The sequence below is a fragment of the Lepidochelys kempii genome, chromosome 8, assembly GCF_965140265.1.
Source record: "Lepidochelys kempii isolate rLepKem1 chromosome 8, rLepKem1.hap2, whole genome shotgun sequence".
Taxonomy (NCBI): Eukaryota; Metazoa; Chordata; order Testudines; family Cheloniidae; genus Lepidochelys; species Lepidochelys kempii.
In genome coordinates this window covers 103,357,168-103,379,613 of record NC_133263.1, presented here as the reverse complement: position 1 = coordinate 103,379,613, position 22,446 = coordinate 103,357,168, and the positions used below count along the sequence as shown (strand labels likewise).

Below are 22,446 nucleotides of genomic sequence, written 5' to 3'. Positions count from 1 at the left end.
CAGACCACGGGGCCTGTTTGATCAAGGCCTAACCTCCCACCGCGTTACTCTCTGTAGAAAAGCCTGGCTTTTGAAGATGTTGTTATACCCCGGGTATCATGCGCTTATCAGCGTTTCTCTGGAAATCAGCAGAGAGAGTGGTGCCGTGCCCAAGAAAGGTACGGCTTAGCAAATGTTTGCAATCTGATAAAGCCCTGTCTAATAGCTCTGTAACGGCAACAGGTGATACTGCTGGCCATTTATAGACTGTTTTCAGGGGTGCTGCGGTAAGGAGTTCATACTGACATTGACGGCAGCAGGGTCCAGTGGGACGGACCGTCAGCAGACCGAGGTGCTATTTATAGCTCTTCTGCTGACTCATAGTGTGACCTTGAACAAGTCACTTAACACCTACGTATCCTAGGTTCAGCCTCTGAAATGGGTTGAGACCTACCTTTATTGAGTGCTTTGGCGCCGAGCAGGGATAGTGCTATGCAAAGCTAATAGTTTTGCTTTGGCTCATTTTCCCAGGCCAAGATTTTCAATTAGCAGTGAACACTTAGAATTCAGTAGCACCTTAAAGGCCTGCCCGATTGGGCTCCCATTGTGTCAGGTGCTGTACGCACACTTAGGAGAAGATTTTCAAAAGTACTTAAGGCGTTTAAGACCACAAGCCCCTTCACTTTTCAATGGGACTCAAGTGCTTTTGAAAACCTCCCCCCTAGTAAAACATCCCAAAGACCTTCCAACCCCAAACTGACTGTGGGTGCCCTACTTAAGCCCCTTTAAAGGGGTCTGATTTCCAGAGGATGGGTGCTCGGCCCTTTCTGACAATCAGCCCCTTTAAGTTGTTTTAAGCACCCCTAAAATGGAGGCATGCAGACTCACTAGTCTCTTTTTAAAATCTTGGGCCCCATCTGCGACTGGGGATAATAACATTTGACCCCCCCCTTTGAAAAGGACTTTTGTGACCTACAGATGAAAAAGCTTTCCATAAATGCTAAGCGAGATCGTTGGCATCCCTATAAATAACATCAGGCAATGAAATGCAAAGAAACGACATTAAGGCAGAGAATTCAAAAACACAACGAAGTCAAGAAGTGCCAAGTGTGATTTGCTTCCCCACTACCATCCATCCCGCTTAGGGACATACCTAGTGTTTGAGCAACTCCTTGTCTTTAATGTATTTATCCTCACAACACCCTTGTGAGGAGGGCAGTGCTATTGTCCCCACTGTCCAGCTAGGGAACTCAAGCACAGAGAGACTAAGGCCTGGTCCACACCAATGTTCCCTCTAATTTTTCCCACCATGTGCAGAATGAATTTTGTTATGTGCCTGTCGTGAGTATAGGGGGAAGGGTAAACCCCTTTGAGATCCCTCCTGGCCAGGGGAAGGCTCCTCTCGCCTGTGAAGGGTTGGGAGGCTGGGGGTGACCTCGCTGGCACCTGACCGGGATGGCCAGTGGGGAGATGGGATGCTTTCGGAGGCTGGGGGGGAGAGGCAAAGGGTCTCTGTCTATATGCTGTTTCTGCCGGGGATAGACCAGGATTGGAGTCTTAGAACTTTTAGTAAGTAATCTAGCTAGGTACGTGTTAGATTATAATTTCTTTAAATGGCTGAGGAAAGAACTGTGCTGAATAGAATGACTATTCCTGTCTATGTATCTTTTTTGTAACTTAAGTTTTTGCCTAGAGAGATTCTCTATGTTTTGAATCTAATTACCCTGTAAGGTATCTACCATCCTGATTTTACAGGGGGGATTTCTTTACTTCTATTTACTTCTATTTCTATTAAAAGTCTTCTTGTAAGAAAACTGAATGCTTTTTCATTGTTCTCAGATCCAAGGGTTTGGGTCTGTGGTCACCTATGCAAATTGGTGAGGCTTTTTATCCAACATTTCCCAGGAAAGGGGGGGTGCAAGTGTTGGGAGGATTGTTCGTTGTTCTTAAGATCCAAGGGTCTGCGTCTGTAGTCACCGAGGCAAATTGGTGAGGCTTTTTACCAAACCTTGTCCAGGAAGTGGGGTGCAAGGTTTTGGGAAGTATTTTGGGGGCAAAGACGTTTCCAAACAGCTCTTCCCCAGTAACCAGTATTTGTTTGGTGGTGGTAGCGGCCAACCCAAGGACAACGGGTGTAGTATTTTGTACCTTGGGGAAGTTTTGACCTAACCTGGTAAAGATAAGCTTAGGAGGTTTTTCATGCAGGTCCCCACATCTGTACCCTAGCGTTCAGAGTGGGGAAGGAACCTTGACAGTGCCCCAATATGGAGGTGATGTGTGGTGGGGGTGGGGCTGATGGGTTCAGGGTGCGGGCGGGGGCTCAGGGCTGGGGCACAGTGTTGGAGTGCCGGGGGGGGAGAGGGTGGGCTCCGGCTGGGGGTGCAGGCTGTGGGGTGGGGCCGGGGATGAGGGGTTCAGGGTGCGGGGGTGAGGGCTCCATCTCGGGGTGTGGGCTCTGGGGTGGGGCCAGGGATGAGGGACTTGGGGTGCACGCTGCCCTGGGACTGCGGTGCAGAGAGAGAACTCCTCCCAGCTCTCTCTCATGCCACAGCGGCTCTGGGGCTGGGGGATTTAGGTGCGTGGCCCTTGGTGGCCTCCTGTGGGCCGCACAGCTGCGCTCTTTACAGGGAACTTAGGTCTACACTACACAGGGCAACGTAAGGCATCTTACATCAACCTACTTACATCAGTGTACACACTACAGCCTTGTCCCGCCGAGGTAAGTGCCCTACTACACCGACCTAACTCCACCTCCCCCAGAGGCGTAAGGCCTCCGTCGGTGTAGTTAGTGTGACACAGTGGCTGTGTAGACAGGGTGTTACTTACATCAGCTGTTAGCTCTGTGGTCAATTGCATGGCTCCGAAATTGACCAGAAAGCTGGCCAGCTAGAGCCCAGCTGCCCCGCACTCCTCCGGAGAGCTGGATGGCTGGACCCCGCTCCTGGCTGGGAGCCTAATATAGGTGGACTTACGTTTTTCGTGTAGACATACCTGAGCCACACAGGAAGTCTGGAACAGAGCAATACTGCCCTAACCCCTAACCCATCCTTCCTCTCTCAGTCCCCTTAACTAAGTCCTAACATTACACAAAAACAACAGCTGTGAACATCTACCACCATCTAGCCAGGAAGTACAGGATGCTACAGATATGCACTCACGTGATGCTCAATGTAAGACCCATAGATTGGGACTTCCTGACTGTGGGGCACTTAAATTCTCAGCCTTAACGTTCAGTTAACAGCAAGGGGCATTTCTCAGGATTTTTGCCCTGCGTATGTGTAAGAAAACATCTTGCTCCCTTTGGTCTCCGTCTTGCTTCAGCCAGGCAAAATGCCCATTGCCTCCAATGTGTGAAGACAGGGCTTTGGAGAAAACCCAGGCAGAACTAGGCTCTAAGGTCGAATGACAACCGGGCACATGTTGCACTAGCGTTACCCTGGGTGCTTCTGTTCTTTCCCCATCTCTTCGTTCCTGGAAGGGAGGCGTGGGGAAAGGGGCGGCTGCTGAGAGACCTGGGCTGGCGTCACATAGCGTGTAAACAGCCAGCTCCTATTGACGTCAGCAGCAAGATTCCCGTTGACTTCGGTGGGTGTTGCCCCCGCTCAGCTCTGCCAATCCGTCTCCCTGGGCCACTCCCATCCTGAGCTCCACACCCTTTGACGTTGCACCTCGATCCTGATCCGCTTCACCCCCTTTAATCCATTTCTTGACCCCCCCGCCCACATCTGTGCCGATGCAGCTCAGCCCTCCGCTCCCACAGAGTCCCCTGTAGTTCTCACGATGCACTTCGATTCCAATCTGCAGTAGCTCTCGCTGTTCCACCCTAGGTCTTTCTTCCGCCCAGGCTGCCCATCAACCCCACGGGGGCCTGAGTGCAGATCAGCCCCATTTCCACCTGAGTCTAAGTCAGCAAGGAACTCCGAGCTCTCCAGGTGAAAGCCAAGCCCATCTCATCCGTGCAAGGCATTTCACTAGTGCCCCATCACAAGCTATTTAACCGTCTCATCCATTGCTCCACTTGGCTCCCTGTTAGCTAAGGCTCACGCCTATCATCGCTAACCCAGAGCTCTGCAGGGTCACTTTCCCCTGAAGATCTTACACAATGACACATTAAACATAACTGCACGGAAACTTTCTGTTGGGCTTCATAAGCCTTGTGTGATTTTCTGTGGTGATAGTGTAACGTCCTGCCTATGATTGTTTTTCCACACGCCTCACACATGAGGTAGTGTTTCGTGCACTAGGTTTATATTTAAACCGGGAAAGTTACTTATTAAAGCAACCCATGTTGTATATTACAATAGCAAAATGCAACAGCTATAAACATGACCGATCTGGATTAATTAGATTTTACATTAATTCATGCCTGCTCTGTGCTGCACAAGGGAGTACAAACGGATTCATTTCTTCTACCGAGGCAGGAAAGCAAGATGTCATGACAACAAGCCGAGCTGTGTATGCAGAGCTATGGAACCAATGTCATTTAATTCGTCTTTTCTTCATGTAATACTCGCAAAAGGAGGACAGTTATCGCTGGGCAAGCTCCTCCACCGCCACACCATTTAACTACCATCGCTGTGCTGACAACTCACAGTTCTACCTCTCTGCTCCAGACCTGCCTCCTTCTGCCCGAGCTAAAATCTCCACCCGTCTCTCTGACATCTCCTTGTGGCTGCCTAGCCGTCAGCTCAAGCTAAATATGGTTCAAACAGAGCTCCTAATTGTCCCCCCGAATGCTCCTCGCTACCTCCTTTCTTGATCACTTCAGACAATACCAGCACCCTGCCTGTCGCTCAGGCCCATAATCTACATTTGATCTTCGACTCAGACGTCTCTTAGGTTGACAGTCACAGCCATGTTAATTTACAAAGTATTGATCAAGTTTGAGTGACGCCTCCAGAAATCCCTCTTGCTTTGGAATTTGGATCTGGGTAACACCCCACCCTAGGGTTGCCACTTTTGGTTGGATGTTTTCCTGGAGGTTTCAGCACATAACAGAATCTTTAATTCCTGGAGACTTCAGGACAATCCTGGGAGGGTTACCACCCACACCCCACTTTTATGCTAGTATAAGAGTGACTTTTTTAAAGTTTAGCTTAAAACTCTTTTCCCAAGTGACAGAAGCCAAACAAAAAAAGCTTTATACTGGAGTAAGAGTGTCCACACAGGGGTCCTATCAATATAACTATATCTGTTTAAATTCACACCTTAGGATATACTGAAAACAAACTCTCCCATATAGACAAAGCCTTGGATGGAAAGTTCTTAGCTGATGTACTCTTTGGATCAAGGAGCAGGTCTTCTCCATTGCCGTACAGCGCCAAGCACACGGTCAGCACTCGGAAAGCAAAGTAGTGACAGTGGGTATAAGAAGGATCATCGCTAGGTGTGAAAGTACAGAGGGAGGGGGCAGATTCTCCATCAGGTGCAGTTTTTGAGATCGGATGCCTTGCTAAGAGCTCTGCTCTCGCTCACTCAGAAGTGATGGGTTTGAGGTGGGAGTTATCGGGTGAGGGTGTGCGGCCTGTTCGAGGGAGGTCAGAGGAGATGATCGTAATGGTCCCTTAAAATCAGCAAATCTGCTACGAACCTCTTGAAGCTAAAAATCATGCTGGAAAACCCACAACGGCCAACTTTTGTAGAGAGATTCCTGGTACTTTTCATAGCGTTTTGGTACATCCACTGTAACAGAAAGATAGAGATAAACTGGAGCGAGTGTAACACCGACAGACCCCAGTTGTCACTAGACAGGGGACAGCACCACACCCAGGAGATGTGTGGCTCACACAAGCTCAGAGAGGAAGAACAAAAAGGACCGGAGGCCTAGGATCACTGATGGATGGAGAAGGATGAAAAGGGCTACGCAGGACAGAAGACGTGATAATGGTCTGCAAAGAACTGGAAGCTGTGAACACCTCAGGGAAAGAGGAATTATCTCATGCGGTTCCTGTGGTAGGAGCCATGGGATGGAATGAAGACGTCATCGAGGAAGTCAGCTATAACTTCCCAGCAGCGAGATGGATAAATCCATGCAATGGTCTCCCCAAAGTAAGCAGCAGAAATCATACCATTTGGGATATTACAAATGACCTGGGATGAATCACTAGATATGGTTCTCAAACTTCATTGCACCATGACACTCTTCTGACAACAAAAATTACTACAGGACACCAGGACAGGGGGCTGAAGCCTGAGCTGGCCCGAACCCTGCCACCCTGGAGGGAGGGGGAGCCGAAGCCCCATTGCCCCAGGATGGGGCTCCAAAGCCGAGCCCAAGGGCTTGGGCTTTGGCCCTGGGCCCCAGCAAGTCTAAGCCAGCCCGGGCGGGTCACAACCCACTTTGGTGTCTCGACCCACAGTTTGAGAACCGCTGCACTAGAGAATGGGTTGTAAGGAACAATCTTGAACTGGCTACAGGCAGGGTGGAGTGGATAGTCAAAGTAGGTCTTTCCACCTTATTTTTTGTAGCACAGTAGCATCTAGGGTCCTCAGACGAGATGGGGCCTCATTGTGCTAGGTGCTGTACATAGACATAGTAACAGGTTTCAGAGTAGCAGCCGTGTTAGTCTGTATCCACAAAAAGAAAAGGAGGACTTGTGGCACCTTAGAGACTAACCAATTTATTTGAGCATAAGCTTTCGTGAGCTACAGCTCACTTCTAAGAGGCAGTTCCTCCCACGAAGAGCCCTAAGTAGGCAACACAGAAAAAGGAAGGACTGCCATCCCCACCTAACAGATGAGACAGATAGAGCAACTTCCCAAGGTGTTTGTGGCAGAGACAGGAATTAAACCCAAATCGCCTGTGTCCTGACACAGTGCCTTATCAACGAGCCCTTCTTCTCCCTTGGGAATCAACGGTCTTCTCCAGAGCCAGGAAGCGCAAAAGCCGCCACCAAACAACTAAAGAACCAAGACGGTTGTGAAACATTTTCCTCTCCTCAGCAAAGGTCACGGTCAGGTTGAAGAAAGTTTTAAGCAAAAGTTTCTCTCCCACTCTTTGTTTGGATATCAACAAACTCCAAGAACTTGGCATGAAAACTCATTGGGCCAGTCAGGTGCTCCTTAGTAACGTTGCACAATGAAAACCCAACAGACTAGACAGCAGGGGATGAGGGCCTCCTGGAAATGATGAACTCATCAAACCAACAGCCTGATGTAACACAGCAATGCAGCCTCTCTCCCTAGCTGCACAAGATACAGGCATCAGACAACATGGCATCGTTGATATGAAACCACTCCGGGTTTACCCATGGATAATGGAGGAAACCTTGTTCACCCTCTAGATATTCGGGGCCTTGGAAGGCTTCAAATGGAGAAATGCAATGATGCCTTACTGACCTTGACTTATCAGTCATCACATGGCCCCTTGTCTGGGGAAGAAAAGTCCATTCTTCACCAAAAAGTTAATGGAAAAGACTAAGACTAACTTTAATATGATCACAACTATTGAAATTAGCACCTGAGATTAAACTCCCATCAATGTCCCAAGGAGCTGGGCTGGTGACCTAGGGCAGTGGTTCTCAACCAGGGGTATGCGTACCCCTCGGGGTATGCAGACGTCTTCCAGTGGGGTACTCAACTCATCTAGATCAGGGTTTCTCAATCTGCGGGTTGCAGCCCCCAGGGAGGTCATGGGATGAGTTTAGGGGGATCACAAATTCAAGGCGGGCATTAGGGGTGGCAAGCAGGGCAATTGCCCAAGGTCACATGCCACAGGGGGGCCCCACAAAGCTAAGTTACACGCTTCAGCCCTCCTGCCTGGGTGTCAGGCTTCAGACAAGGCTCACAAGTGAAAAACAGGCTCAAGTATCACACTGAAATGTAAGTACAATATTTATATTCCAATTAATTGATTTTATAATTATATGGTAAAAAGGAGAAAGTCGGCAACTTTTCAGGAACAGGGTGCTGGGACACTTCTGTAGTTTGATGATGTCTGATTTTGTAAACAAGTCGTTTTTAAGTGAGGTGAAACTTGGGGGTACACAAGACAAATCAGAGTCCAGAAGGGGGTAGTCTGGAAAGGTTGAGAGCCACTGAGCTACGTCAACAGTGCCGAACAGATTTAGGCACCCATGTCCTACTCAAAGTGACTCAGAGCTTGTCTACACACCCAAGCGGTACAACTTTAACTGCACCAGACTATATAAAGCGGTGCAAGTCACCACCCCCACGTGGAGGCAGTTGTACTGGTATAAAGAGGATTAATCCAGTACAGTTTATTTCTTGATGGAAAGACAAATAAATTATACCAGTATAAAGCATCTTTATACTCATATAACTGCATCCACTCTAGGGGTTGTACCAGTATAATCTTCTTTCATGGGGAGACAGTGGAACAGTGAAAACAACGGTGTGACTACAGTTGGATTTTAAGGATTTTAAGGCCTCTTATCCAGTCCCGAGCAGAGGGGTAGCCATGTGAATGGCCGCAATACCTCCAGGAGGAGCATAGAGTGGGCAATCGGCCGTGATGCGTCCGACAGTTTGCACCACACCACAGTCGCAGTTCGGCAATTTCCTCTGTGCAGTAATCATAGAATCATAGAATCACAGAATATCAGGGTTGGAAGGAACCTCAGGAGGTCATCTAGTCCAACCCCCTGCTCAAAGCAGGACCAATCCCCAATTAAATCATCCCAGCCAGGGCTTTGTCAAGCCTGATCTTAAAAACTTCTAAGGAAGGAGATTCCACCACCTCCCTAGGTAACGCATTCCAGTGTTTCACCACCCTCCTAGTGAAAAAGTTTTTCCTAATATCCAACCTAAACCTCCCCCACTGCAACTTGAGACCATTACTCCTTGTCCTGTCCTCTTCTACCACTGAGAATAGTCTAGAACCATCCTCTCTGGAACCACCTCTCAGGTAGTTGAAAGCAGCTATCAAATCCCCCCTCATTCTTCTCTTCCACAGACTAAACAATCCCAGTTCCCTCAGCCTCTCCTCATAAGTCATGTGTTCCAGACCCCAATCATTTTTGTTGCCCTTCGCTGGACTCTCTCCAATTTATCCACATCCTTCTTGTAGTGTGGGGCCCAAAACTGGACACAGTAGTCCAGATGAGGCCTCACCAATGTTGAATAGAGGGGGACGATCACGTCCCTCGATCTGCTTGCAATGCCCCTACTTATACAAGTAAGTACATTCCTCTCCCCCGTTGGGGGCAGATACAGGTCCACATGCGCCGTGGAGAGCAGAAACCCGGCACTTGCACAGTTGGGACGTCGATGAGATTTTTGTTTGGTGGGCTGGCAGCTGCCCGGGCTTCAGCCCATCTGCGGCGAACGTCCTTACCGTCCGCAAGGCGGGCTGTGGCTTGAGACCGGTGGGGTTTTCTTGATTTTAGTGGGTGACGAGGCGGGTGTTCTAGACCTTTGTGGCACGATGGAGTGGTATTTTCCACAATCTTTATCTGTCGCGGCGCCTTGCCGGACATTTCCTGGTGCTCTGGTAGCCGGTACCCACAGCCACAGAGGTGGCGTTGATGGGAGAGTGCTTTCGTGAGCATCCGATGAAGTGAGCTGTAGCTCACGAAAGCTTATGCTCAAATAAACTGGTTAGTCTCTAAGGTGCCACAAGTCCTCCTTTTCTTTTTGCGAATACAGACGAACACGGCTGCTACTCTGAAACATTTCTCCCACAAACAGCCTTATAGGAAGAGAAAGAAATCAATGTTTTCCAGTTTGGCTGAAGACAGGAATTTGGCATGATCAGTTGTTTAGCAGGAGCAGAGTCTCCTCTATTACATTAGACAATGGAAAACCACACCCCTTTTGTGGAAACCAGAACCAGGAACACTGCCTGGCTTGCGGGAAGCTTCAATTATACGAGGCGCAGAAAGATACATTTGCTTTGGGTTGAAGGAGCCCTCGGTCAATGATCTAGACACATAGTCTTGACATCATGCCAGGTAATTAACAAGGTGCCACAGAGGCAGGTCATGCGTCCTTGTTACAAAGCGTGTCTTGCAAAACGCAAGTACTTGGTGCCTTTTGCTCCGAGCCATCAGAACTAATGTCCTCCAGGTAGCGGAACTTTTCCAGCACCTTCTCCATTAGCGTTTTCTCTCTCAGTGAATTTAGGGCCAGGCTGACAAGTGTTATAAAGAGGATGGTGAGACATTGATTGCCATGTCCACCACGAGTCAGACAAGAAGGAGGCACCTTAGTTTGTGGCAAGGGAGATTTAGCCTCAGATAATAGAAAAAACTTTCTGATTCCAGGCTAGTTAAGCGCTGGAATGGGTCACTGGGGAGGTTGTGGAATCCTCGTCATTGGTGGAGATTGTGGAATCCTCGTCATTGGCGGATTTAGGAACAGGTTGGACAAACACCTGCCAGGGATGGTTTAGGTTTATTTGGTCATAGAATATCAGCGTTGGAAGAGACCTCAGGAGGTCATCTAGTCCAACCCCCTGCTCAAAGCAGGACCAACATTTCAGTGCAGAGTGCTGGACTTGACGACCTCCGAAGGTCTCTTCCAGCCCTACTGTTCTATGATCCGCAAGCCCTATTTATTCCAAGAACAAGTATAATGTGGGCTGCATCCTTCCCCCTCCAGTGCAACCTGCTCCTCTTCTAGCGAGGCCATAAATGGGGAGTTCAGTCCCTATGGCTGACCCAACCCTGGATGCCGGTGACAGGAGCATCCAGGAACGATGGCAGTTTTTGGGAGGAGGGCAGTTTTCCCTTTTTCAGCAGTTTTCCTCCCCTTTCTTTGCATGGCCGAATGGATGCATGGGACCTGCCTGGGGTCTCTGGGCTCCAGCCATTCCAACAGTGTCGCGGTCAGCTCTCAAATGTACCCCGTTTTGGCTATACTCCTTCAACAGCGCAGGGTGGGACAAGCATCCATCCAGTGCCCCATGCTGGGACAAATGGGCACCGCTGCCCCCTGCTGGATAGAACATCAGCATCAAGGGGTGTGTGACTGTCGCCCTCTAGTGGGAGATGCCTGCAACAGGCGTGGACGTCCCACTGGGGAGAGGCCTGTCTGCATGGGGGCACGGATTCTCATTACACCGCCCCCCGGTGGGCGCAGACGGCGGCTCAGCCCATGACAAGCATTCCCTCTGCGGCCAGAACCGCAGCGTAATATTTGCGCGGTGCAGAACGCGACCCAACGCAGCTGCTGTGTCCTTCACCCGCCGCCCCTGCCCACAATCTTATCGCAGCTTGGGTGGGAAATGGTGCGGAGTCCCTGACTCTTGCGCTGCAGCCCTTTATATGTCACTGGATTTCTGCCCTTATCTCTCTCTTCGCCCTAATGGCTGTTTGCAGTAGTTACTGGTTAATGCGTGCATGATAAGCGCTCGCTTCCAAAGGGAAAAAATATCTGAGTGTGGGGAAAAAAAACCACCAGCTCGCCCTCAGCGTCTTCATTCCCACATGAAAGCAACCCAGCAAATCCAGCCAAGGGAGTCTTATTTCCTTGTTGAAGGATGGATGGTGGGAAATCCCCTATGCAGAACCTTGCACCGGGCAGTGCCCCAGAGGTCCGACCAGTGCATCCCAACCCTGGCCATACCCACGAGCTGCCATGGAGGGCAAGGAGAAAAGGGGATTTTGTGACTCCCAAAGGGACGAGGACAGTGGTCCTCAAGGCATCCAGAAACCACTCCCATCCACCAGGATCCACTCCCAGCCCCGTTGTGTGTTGCCAGTCCTCCATGCAGAGAGCAGGAAGGGCACTGTTTTTGTAGCTACAAATTGTCACAGGTGCTGGTAGGCTGGGGCATTCTCCTCTCTCCAGTCAGCGAGCTGGTGAGCTCTCGGGAGCAGGGAGCATCCCCTCCGTTAGTTGCCCGTACAGCGCCTTCCACACTGGGGCCCTGATTGGGGTTCCTGGGTGCTACTGTCCTGCAGATAAATCAGTCACAATCTCACAGCAGAGACCAGGCTCCAGTGCTGGTTACGCGGCCAGCTGGGTGGTGCCTTTAGCCCTTTCATTGCCGGGGCCGCCCCACCTCCCCGCCCCGCTTGAGCGGCTGACTCGCACAACAGCACGCCGGAATCAGTGCAACGGCGGGGCAGCCGGGACCAAGGCCGGAGGCTAGCGGGAGAATTGTACCCCAGGCCAGGGCTGGTGCATTCCCAGGGGCTAGGGCCAGAACGCTCAGCAGCAGCTTGAGGGGCTGGGAGCAGAAAGCATGTCTCAGACAGGAAGGTGGCCCAGCTGGTGGGTGGTTTTTGAAAGGCTGCAAGGTTAGGGAGTTGTTAACCAATATTTCCTGCCTCGTACTGAAAGACAGGCCCAGCTGAAGGTCTAAGAACAGGGTTCAGGGCTGCCCCCGGTTCCCATGATCTGACCAAGGGATTTAAAATTTAAAGCAGGGGGAGAGAGCGTGCTGGAAACATTTAAAGACATGGGGAAATCCTCTGTGACTGAGGGAAATGCTCTCACAGTGGGGCCGGACCCGTTACTTTCTGAAGTCCCCAGGGAGCGATGGCAGACACCCGCAGTCCCCCGAGAGCCTATCGTCTGCTCCCAGCCTCGACTGTGAGGCTCTCCCGTGCAAGCACCTGAAACAAGCAGCGACAAAGCTACAAGCAGAGCGACTGGCCCTGGGCACTGACGCAGAGCTGAGTCCCTTTTCCTAGCAGAGATGGATGGCCAAGAGCTACGGCTGCCCATTCTCCCGCCCCTGCCTGGCCCTGCACAGCTCTCTTGCGCCAGCGTTAGAGAGGCCAGCCCTAGGCGATGCGTCGTCTGGAGAACTCTAGGACCCTGCCCCCCACGCTGCCCGGGCCACGCTCCTGCTGTGCTCCAAGCCGTGTGGGACGGGGCAAGTCAAACTCCAAACTCCAAGTGCCCGGACAGACAGAACCCATGCTGCTTGCACCGGCAGAGGAATGACCAGATGCTGCAGGGATGGTGGCCCTACAAACGCTTTTGCTAGACCCCGCAGAAGCTAGCCCTGACGAAGAGCCGTTAAGCTGCGTGTGTATTGCCCGAGGGCCGGGCAGGATTGCTCTTGGGCTATTGTGGGTCTTACACAAGGGCCAAAACTGTTCCATGGAGAAAGGGGCCAAAAGCAGGACAGGTTTCCTGGACTCGCCTCCTCTCAGAGGCAATGAGCTCTGGCCCCCGCAACTGTCCTTGGATTTGCTTGCAAAAGCACGTCTGGTTTGTACCTTGCATGGATTCCCAGGTCCGATTGTTCTCCACAGCTTCTGCCCCAAAGGGCTGGCCCAGCAGAGAGCCGTGTGGTCCCAAGGGGAAGCCAGGGGCTGAGAGAGAAGAACTGGTTGGAGAGCACCCAAAAAGCTTTGGCTGCCGTTTTAAACATGGCCAAAACCAAAACATACATTTGCCAGCCCTCCCCAGAGACAAAGCCACCATCTTTCCCGCTGCACTGTGCGGATGGGGCCAGGAGCTGCCGGGGAAGCAGCAGCAGCTGCCAGAGCAGCTTCTAGGAGATGGTAAAGACCAGATAGCAAGTCCTTAAACCCAACCCTCCTCAGACTGGCCAGATTATACCACGTCCATGCTGATCCCCGGCCCAGATGTTTTGTGGAGACTCCACCAGGAGGCAGATGCTGCCTGGGAGGACCTGGCTCTACAGGCATTTTCAGCACTGCTTGCAGTTACCACTGGCTAAAGTCCTTGAGTAGACGAGACCTGGTGCACTCAACACTATCTCATCGGAGGCACAGGAAGCAAAAGAGGCAACAAGCCCTGTGGGGGCTCCCGGGATCCAGGCATCTACACTTCAGCTCTTGATGCGCTTCTTTATCATGCTGCATGAAGCTGCCATGCAGCCACCACTCTCCTCCCCAGAGCTGGCTGCATGTCACCACTGGGTGAAGCAATGGGTTACATAGAACCACATCTGACGGCCAGGAGGGACGAAGCAGAATGAAATGGGTTGTAAAGGGGTTTAAAGGCCACTGCTAAATCAGTTTAATTGGTGCTTTGATGATGCAAAGTCAAGGCCTCCCACTGAAATCAAGGGCAAATGCCACTGGGTTTTGCCAGGCGAGGCGTCAGCCTGCACGGTGGTATGCGTCACAACGATTTGGGGGGGGGGGGTGGAGGGGGGTTGCATTTAATGTCCTGTCTCTCCCTAAGGTCAGCATTTAACAGGGGCCCTGCTTGGCTCGGAGCTCCCCAGAAAGGAGCAGGATGCAGGAAGCAGCGCTCACCCCTGGCGTGGAGGGGAGGCGGGGGTCACCTGGGAAAGTGAGTTCACACCTCAGCAGGGGCTGGTGCTCAGCCGGAGACATTTTCCCCCCAAGATTCACACCTTTGCTGTGTGGTAAGTCACCACACAGGGAGAACAGGATGTGAAGAGGGGTGCGGGGGTGGAGGACAAGGAAACAGCCAGCCCCTCCCCCCCAGCCCCCATCCTAAAAGGGCCGCTCACACCTCGGGTTACAAACACAGCTGGCTTCAGGCCTCCCTGATGCAGCTTTTTCAGAAGGCAAACGTGCGTCACCCCCCCGACTCCGCTGGGCAGCTGTGCGGGCAGTCGTGCAGGGTGGGGGAAAACCAGAGGGGCTGTCGCAGAGCCCGGGGGCGGAAGGATACTGCACTCCCAGCGCACACAACCCACGGGGCAGCTGCTGCATGGAGGGCAGCTTATCCTGGGACGACCTACCGCCAGGGCCGTCCTTGGGGGGAGTGCGGGGCCCGGGACAGCCCCGCTTTCCGCCTCAGGCCCCACCCCTTCCCCCAAGCTCCCACCCCGATTCCACCCCTTCCAAGCCCCCACCCCGCCGCTTTCTGGCTTCCGCCCCTCTCCCCCGAGCGCTGCTGGGAGGTGGCGGGGCAGAGCGGAGCGGGGAGGGCTAGAGCGGGGGCACTTGCTGGGGCTGTCGCCAGCCCCCCCATTCGCCTCCCAGGCTGCCCTGGGCCCCACGGTGTCCTTCTGCAGACGTGCGGGGCGATAGCCGCTCTGGTTTTCCCCCGCATCCCCCCGAAGCGCGGGGCTGAGGGCGGTGCCCCAGTTTGTCCCACCACAACGGGAATTGGGCGAGGAGCGACCCGGGCTCCATCAGGGAGTTGGGTCCAAACAGCAAAATAAGAGCTGGTAGCTGGATGGCAGCTAACACAATGGCAGCAGAGGCTGCGGGCCCTGGGCCAGGCCGGAGAAGCAGACTCGACTGGAAGGTCCCCAGGGGAATGGTTTTCCTTGCCGGAAAATGAGGGTTCCCTGCAATCAAAGCCTGGAGCGGGAGCGGGCCGCCTGCAACAACCAGCCCACGGAATCGGACACGTTTCGGACGGAGCTCTGGGGGCCCGGCCCGTTTCTGATGGAAACCTGCCTGGCGCCCCCACGCCTGCTCGGCTCTTGGGCAGCCTGCCTGGCGGGCCGCCGGGAACTAACTTTCCCCTGAAATGTTGGCACTTCCCCCAGACCAGGACTGGCAGCTTCTGAGCAGCTGAATTTTGGGGTAACGGCAGAGGCTAACCACCTGCTAACCCTGCTGCGTACACACCCATGGCACAGCCAACCAGGCCCCCCAGCTACTGCCGCACGCAATGGGGCAAAGCGGAGCTCATGGGCTAAGGTCTCCTCTGCGCACCAGGGGACGTGGTTACAATACATTTAAACGCGTACACACCAAGTCAGGAGCTAAGTTGTTTCCAAACCCAGGCTAAAGCTTTGGCCCGGCCCAATCAGTGCCTGGCTGCAGGGGTTCACCCTCACCCCCCCCCCAGGGTAGCTGTATTGTAATACGTCAGGGACAAGTCTCTTGTAACTTGGTCTCCTGCCCACGGCTTGGTCAAGGCTTCAGTGTAGACAAGGCCTCCCTCTCCTGCTGCAAGCACCGAGGCTAGGGCTGGACACTTTAAAAAGAAAAACAGCAACAGAGAGAAGAGCGCTAGGATTCTCATGGAGGAGCTGCAGGTGGAAGAAAATCAGTCACCGAAAACCACCCCGGAGACTTGCGACGAAAGGGTTAGATTAGAAGCCTGCACCTGCCTCTTACTGCGCTGGGTTCCCGAGCACCAGCAGGGGGCTGGTTGGTGGACGCCTGCCCCCTGCTGGAAGGGCTCAGGACTGTTTTGACTGTGCCCTAGGCCTAGACCCTAGCAGCTCATGGAGAATCCTCGTCACACCAAGCAGCACGGTCTGTGTATTTGTAGTAGCAGGATCCACAATCCTCCTCCCCACTTTGTGTAACGTAGCTGCCGGGGAGGCCACACCTTCGGCACATTACAACCAGAGACCTGCACAATGGAGAAACTCAGCATTCAGCAGCAGCCGGAGCAGGGCCCTGCCTCAGAGGCGGCCTCCTGCATATGTACTTTGTGGTTTCCAGCTCTTGGGGACACGGATTTGCCTCAGCTGGTGCGGGGGCAGCGGGAGAGATGACCTCACTCCGTAGCCCTGTGACAAACCTGTGACCGTGGGGCTGAGTGGTCCATTTCACCATGAGGGAAAACAAACCACGTAGGGGGAGAAAAGAAGAACCAGCCTCCAGGACCAACAGAGCAAAACCCCCCCCACACAAAAATCACGCTGAGGGCCCCACCTAGACTCGACAGGGCTCTGAGGACCTCTGGTGGCTTCCTCTGGTTAGGACAGACAGACATTTCTAGGGCATCTCTTGGTTCACAGCCAAAGTCCAGAGGCCCCCAGCAGTGGCCAAGACCCACAATGAGGCAAAGATCCTGAGAGCTCAGTTACTCTCCTGCCTTTAAAAGAGCAGAATCTACACGCCATCCCTCCCTCACTAGATTTCAAGGGGATTAACCAGGAAGGCGGTCTGAGGCTCTCAAGAAGAATCGCATTGTTTTCAAGAGTCTGTTGAAACTCACTGCCCCGCTGAGCTCCCTTCCATGTGCCCATGTGCGTGGGGAAGCGGATATCCGGACACTGCAGCACTTTCTGGCTTGGCGCTGCTGTGCGTGGCGGTTCCTGGGAAGCCCTGCAGTAGACGTTCCTCAGAGCTGCCCAGAAATTCCCCGGGGGGAAGCTCTCCTTCAAGTTCTTCCTTAAGCAATTCTGCCGCTGTAAAGTCTCAGAGCCGGGCTGTCCGGCCTGCAGAGAGCCGAAAGAGAAAAGCCAAGCCAACAGATGAGACGCTAACAACTACCGGCAGCAGGACCTCTTCAGGTGAAGACACCCCCTTGGGACAGAGGAGAAGGTGTACCCCTCCCTTCCCCCACCCCCATGCAAGAGCTGCCATGACCAGGCCCCAATCCTTCCTCTCCTGCCCCCGACGTGTTCCACCTATGTGGATCACATGCCGTTTACTGAAGCTGTATGGATGTAGACTGTTTGTATAGACTGTTCGCTGACCCCTTCAGATTAGTATGGCATGCCTTGGAGATCCATTCAGGATCTCCTCCTATGGCAGTCAGCTATACACGGGATTCATTTTGTCACACACCTAGGAATTACTGATATAAGATGTTTCTGAAGGAGGAAAGATGGCCTTTGGGTTCAGTGCCTCAACTAGGACTTCGACGATCCACGTCTGAGCCCTGCTGCATGTGAACCTCAGGCAAGTCACTGGCTCTCGCTGCATCTCCGCTCCACAGCCATAAAATGGAGACAACGCTGCCCTACTTCACAGAGATGCTAGGAGGAGAAGTGAAAGGAAGGGTATAAGGACACCCCCCCTTGCAAGTGTGTGTGTGCGGTGATTACAGAAGAGACTACCTAAAAGGGGAGTGAGGCTCTTCTCTTATAAGGAATCCTCTCAGCCCTTTCCCCAGGCCCACCAGAGTGTCCCATCGTCCTCTTTCAATGCACCCACATCCTGGACCAGTAACAATAAGGGTAGCATCTTAGAAAACAAAACACCCCCCGCCCCCAAACAACAAAAACCAGAAGTTAGGCTGGAATGTCTATTCACTCTTCCCCCCCGGACCAACCCTGGTGGGCTTGATCCATCCGTTCATCCAAAAGAGCTATCTTCTTTGCTAGTCTGGATCCACTTCTCTTCCCTCCCGCTGCCTAGGAAGGGGCTCAGAGCCTAGGAAGGCCCTGACCACCAAGGGCACGCGCCCGCAGCTACCCCCATCCACTTTTCTCTCCCGGTGGCCTCCAGATCAGTGATAGGTTGGGACCGGTGTCATACAGAGAACCCGAAAAGCACCCACACGGAGATGGAGGCGAAAGACACAAGGGTAAACAGGACTGCAATGTTTATTTTGACAAAAAGATAAACCGGATTCAGAAAGCACCAATCCCTCACACAGCCCCCATCCCGCCGCCCCATCGCACACAGGACCCTGCAGCTGGGCAAGCCAGCCCGTCCCTCACACAGCCCCTGTCCTGCCACCCCATTACACACAGGACCCTGCAGCTGGGCAAGCCAGGGCTGGCCAGCCCCGCGGACCAAGCCGGATGGACTGGGGCAGTCAGGGGAGAGAGAGAGGCACACAACAAAAGAGGCTGACAGCACGAAGCTGGTAGTTTTCAAGGAAGGAGGGTAAGAAAAGTTTGACCCATCGAGGCGCTGCAGAGCCAGACACAGTGTGACCCCTTTCCAGAGTCAAATCCTGTTACAACTGAAGGCAACAGGACATTGGCTTCTATGGGGCAGGACCCAGACACTATCAAGTGAAGTCAATCGGGCCCTTCCATTTTTTTCTGTGCATTGCAATGCCATTGGTTAGAGCAGAGGGGGAGCCGGCTTGAGAAAGATTGATTAGAGGAGGATTCCCGCAGCTGTGGCCTTTGCAGGACGAGGCCAGGTAGTAAGAAAAAAAGCCAGGAGACACCAGCAATCAAATCACACTATTTCAGTGTGCAAAGAACCAGCTTGGGTTGCCTTCTTCCAGCTTCTCTGCTCCACAAGTTTAAACCGATTACAGAACAAGAGTGGAAATAGCAGCAGTTCAGGGCCAAAACCCACAAGCGATTGTAAAACAAGGGAGGGGCTTTATTTCAAAGTTTGTCTGCAAAAGGCAGCCGGGGCGGGGGGTGGGGGGAAATGGGGTTCTTCGAGAGAAAAGGAGTAGGATACCTCCAGCCTTCGAGCATCACTCCGGGGTTCAGAACGGTCACTGCACACCACCAGTACAGGAGATCTGCAGCAGCCCACACTTCATCCCCAGCAACCTGCCCCCCAGACACAGGTCTCTCTCCACTTCTTGGAGACGCAGCGGCGGACACAGCACTAGGGGGACTTTCCGGGTCTCGGCAAAGTACGCTACAGAGCCTTCGCTGTGGCAGAGCACAGTTAGCACTCACGGTACATACGCTGGGTCGATTTTGTGTGCGCGTTTCCTTAAGCGTTTGCAAAAATCCCCCATCACCTGTGCTTGGGCTTCCCAGTTTAACCCAGTGAGGTACTGCTGTACATTTTGGGGGTGAGAAGAGAAAAAAAAGCACCAGAGGCCATCATAACCCTGCCAAAGTCAACTGGCCAAGGGAGAACGGAATGGAACAATGCAACACCCCAACATCTGCTAAGTGGGAAACCCCACTCTGACAGCAATCCCAAAAGAGAACCCCAGGTGCCTTCCTGGTTCAAAACCTCATCCCTACGGTCGAATAAATAAATAAGTTAATGTAGCGTTATATGCAGGAGACTCCCTGGGGATCGGAGGCTCATCTGAGGTGGGTTTCGATCCGCAGTACAGCCAAGCTGCTTCTAATGATCACTTGGTTTTCATCACACGCGCCTTTAAAATCATCAGGCCCCTTTGACGCTCCTCCCCCTTCCCCGTTGCCACAAAATGCGGATGGCCCCAGCCACTCAGCCAGGGACCGTCCCAACGTACCTGGAAACCATGGCAGCAGAGAGGGGGATGCGCGGTGATCATCAGGCCAGCGAAGAGAGCAGAATCTTCTACAAACACCATGGGCAGCGGCAGTCCAAATGCCCCACGGGTTTGCCCCATTTGACCCTTGACCTTGCAGCCAAGATGGCCAGTTGTGAGTGATGTGGACGCCAGATCTGCCAGCCAGCCAGCTTGCATAGCATGGGCCAAAACAGCCAGCAGCTGGCAAGGACTGTGGTCCAGACCTCAAGATTATTTAGATGCCTAACTCCCATTGAAACCAATGGAAGTTAGGCACTTGGTCTTGACCCTTATCCCTGCATGCCTGGGCTGCAATCAAACCATAATCCTACAGGTCTCGTTCCTGAGCCCCCAGCTCTCCTCATCCCAAATTATAGTGCATTGGTGCTCTGCTCACTGCCATCTGCCTCCAGGTCTGCTGCCAGTAAATGCACTGTCTGGTTAGCTTTGGGGCTGGAAGCCAGCCCGGGGAACTGAAGTGCTGAGAGTCTGATTCCATGGAGCAGAGGTGCGGGGGAGTGCCTGATCCAGGCGCCGTCTCTCCCACACTCAGAGCCAGAGCTCGAACCAATTCAAAGGAGAGCTCCCGGGGTGGGGGCCTTCCCCTGCTCCTCCGCCTCAAAGAGGAGGCAGCTCGAAGAGCTGCTCCTGCAAATCTGATTGGCAGGAAGGTGGTGGTGGGTGGGGAAAAAAGAGAATCATCTCTATATAGGCATCGACCACAGGACGGAGACTTATTGGACTCAGATCAAACTGGAACGCGGTGGCATCACTTGCTGGGCCACTCCCAGCTCCCGCTGGCTACAGCTAGGGGGGAAATCTACAGGCCGGGTTCACTCATCCCACCCCGCCCTGTGCGACCTCCACTAAGGCACACGCAGAGGGGAGTGGAAACCCAAACCTGCCTCGTCCCTGAATGTCTTCCCTTTCCGTAGCTTCAGTCAGGCTGGCAGGGCTCAGGGTCAGAGGGGACAGCCACCCCCAGCCCGAGAGCAGCATCCCATGGCCGCTCTTCAGAGCCAGCCCAACCTCGCTCAGCGCAAGGGGGGCTGAGAGTGCCCGGCAGGGTGGGCGAGTACCACCGGGAACCAGTAGTGATCACAGCAGGACATGGCCCCCTCCGGCACACGGGGCCTGCCGCAGCAGCTGCCTGTGATGGAGTTGCTGGGCTCCCAACCCCCTTGCTGCCGTCTTCCACCAGTGACATCCCCAAACCTCTCTCAAGCTGGGATGTACCAGGTCCCTTCTCTGCCCCACAAACCAGGCAGAGGACAGGGCATTTCACCCACCTTGGATCAGACGCCCAGGGTACCACCGGCCCAGGGCAGAGCCGTCAAGAGGGGCACAGGCCCCGATGGAAAAGCCAGGCACAGGGCGAGCCAGCCACACAAGAGTTAATAAATAAAGTCTGGCCTGAGGGCATGGGCACTTACTGGGCTACAAAATCCCCTCCCACCCCACCGTGGGGCAGAGAGAGCCTTAAAGGAGCCGGTGCATTTAAAATGCCTCCTCCTAAGGAGGGGGGCAAAGTTAGTAAAGAGTCAGTGTTAAAAAGAGAGCCCGTGTGCACGGGCGGGCGTCACATCCTACAGGGCAATGCTGCGAGGTCCCACAGCAACAGCAGCCAGTCCCCAGGCAGGGGCGGGGTCCTGTGCCCCGGTTTCCGTCCGGGGAGCACATGGGGCACAGCTGAAGTCCCTACCCCATCCCCACTGGGAGTACCCAGCCTCTACCAAGCGCTGCCCCCTCTCCTCTCTGCGTGTGGTGGTGCCGTGGAGATCTCTCCGGCTCACGTCTGCTCTGCTGCTGCCACCTGCCCGGCCACCTCCTCCTTGGCGGGGGGCTCCATGAAGATCGGGGTCACCGCAGCGGGCTTCTTCGACCTGCAGGGACCAGCCAGGAGCAGCTGGTCAGACGCGGGAGCACTTGAGGGGCTGCAACTCCCGCGCTGGGTGCTGTACAGGCCCGGGCGAAAGGGGCAGATCCCTGTAACCACAGGGAGCAGCTGGGATTCTGCTCAAGAGTGGTATTTACTGGGTTAATACGGAGCCTTCGGCTCTAAGAGGTTGGAGGGGGTTTTCCCCTCTCCCCAGGCAGGGGCCCACCAGAGTTTCCTTTGCAAGAGGACCCAGCCGCGGGCACGAGCCCCGACTCGTGCCGGGTGCAGGAGGGGAGCCCGCTAGCCCTGCGATTTCATGGGGCGCTGCAGGGATCTTGCACCTCCTCCTCCGGGCCCCTCCCCGGGGGGCGTGGCCATACTCACGAGTAAGGGGAGGCGGGCACGCCCACCACCAGGATGTGGTTCTTCTTGCGGAAGAGACGCCACAAGCCTCTGTGGTTCCCGCGGACGTCCAGGTCCCAGACGTGAAGGCACTAGGAGGGGGAGCAGTGGACAGAGAGCTGAGGACATGTACCACGGCCCACCCTGCCACGCTCCGCCTGCGGCTCTGGGCCGGTCTGGGCTGCAGATTTGCTCGGCGGAGCGATGGAAACACTGACCACGCCCTGGGCTCAAAGCGCTGCAAATCCCACTCCTTCTCCCACGGCTGCTTGGGGAGAGCCCTATGCTCCCTTCCCTTCGCCTCAGCAGCCAGCCAGTAACCCCACGGCAGGGCAGGCTCTTGGCTCCTGATGCGCTAGCCAGCCCGATTCACAGGTCGAGGGGAGACTGCAGGGCCGGGGAGCAGAAAGCTGCCTCCTTCTCCCGGGGACCTGACCACACGTGCTCTGGTACCTTTGGTGCACAGTCAACCCCGGAGT

General features: G+C 53.8%; 1 protein-coding gene across 2 annotated transcripts in view; it reads right to left on the bottom strand.

The window, feature by feature from the left end:
• Window positions 1-17,895: 17,895 nt before the first annotated feature.
• Window positions 17,896-22,446, bottom strand: part of POMGNT1 (protein O-linked mannose N-acetylglucosaminyltransferase 1 (beta 1,2-)) — a 30,796-nt gene continuing 26,245 nt past the window's right edge. Inside the window, exons 21-22 of one of the 2 annotated variants that reach the window (XM_073357835.1) lie at window positions 21,950-22,059; window positions 17,896-21,569 (exon numbers count right to left, since the gene is read on the bottom strand). In XM_073357835.1, coding sequence (XP_073213936.1) covers window positions 21,476-21,569; window positions 21,950-22,059 — 204 coding nt within the window. In that variant the 3' untranslated portion in view covers window positions 17,896-21,475. The remainder of the gene's footprint in view (window positions 21,570-21,949; window positions 22,060-22,446) is intronic. The other variant, XM_073357836.1, reaches the window with a different exon arrangement.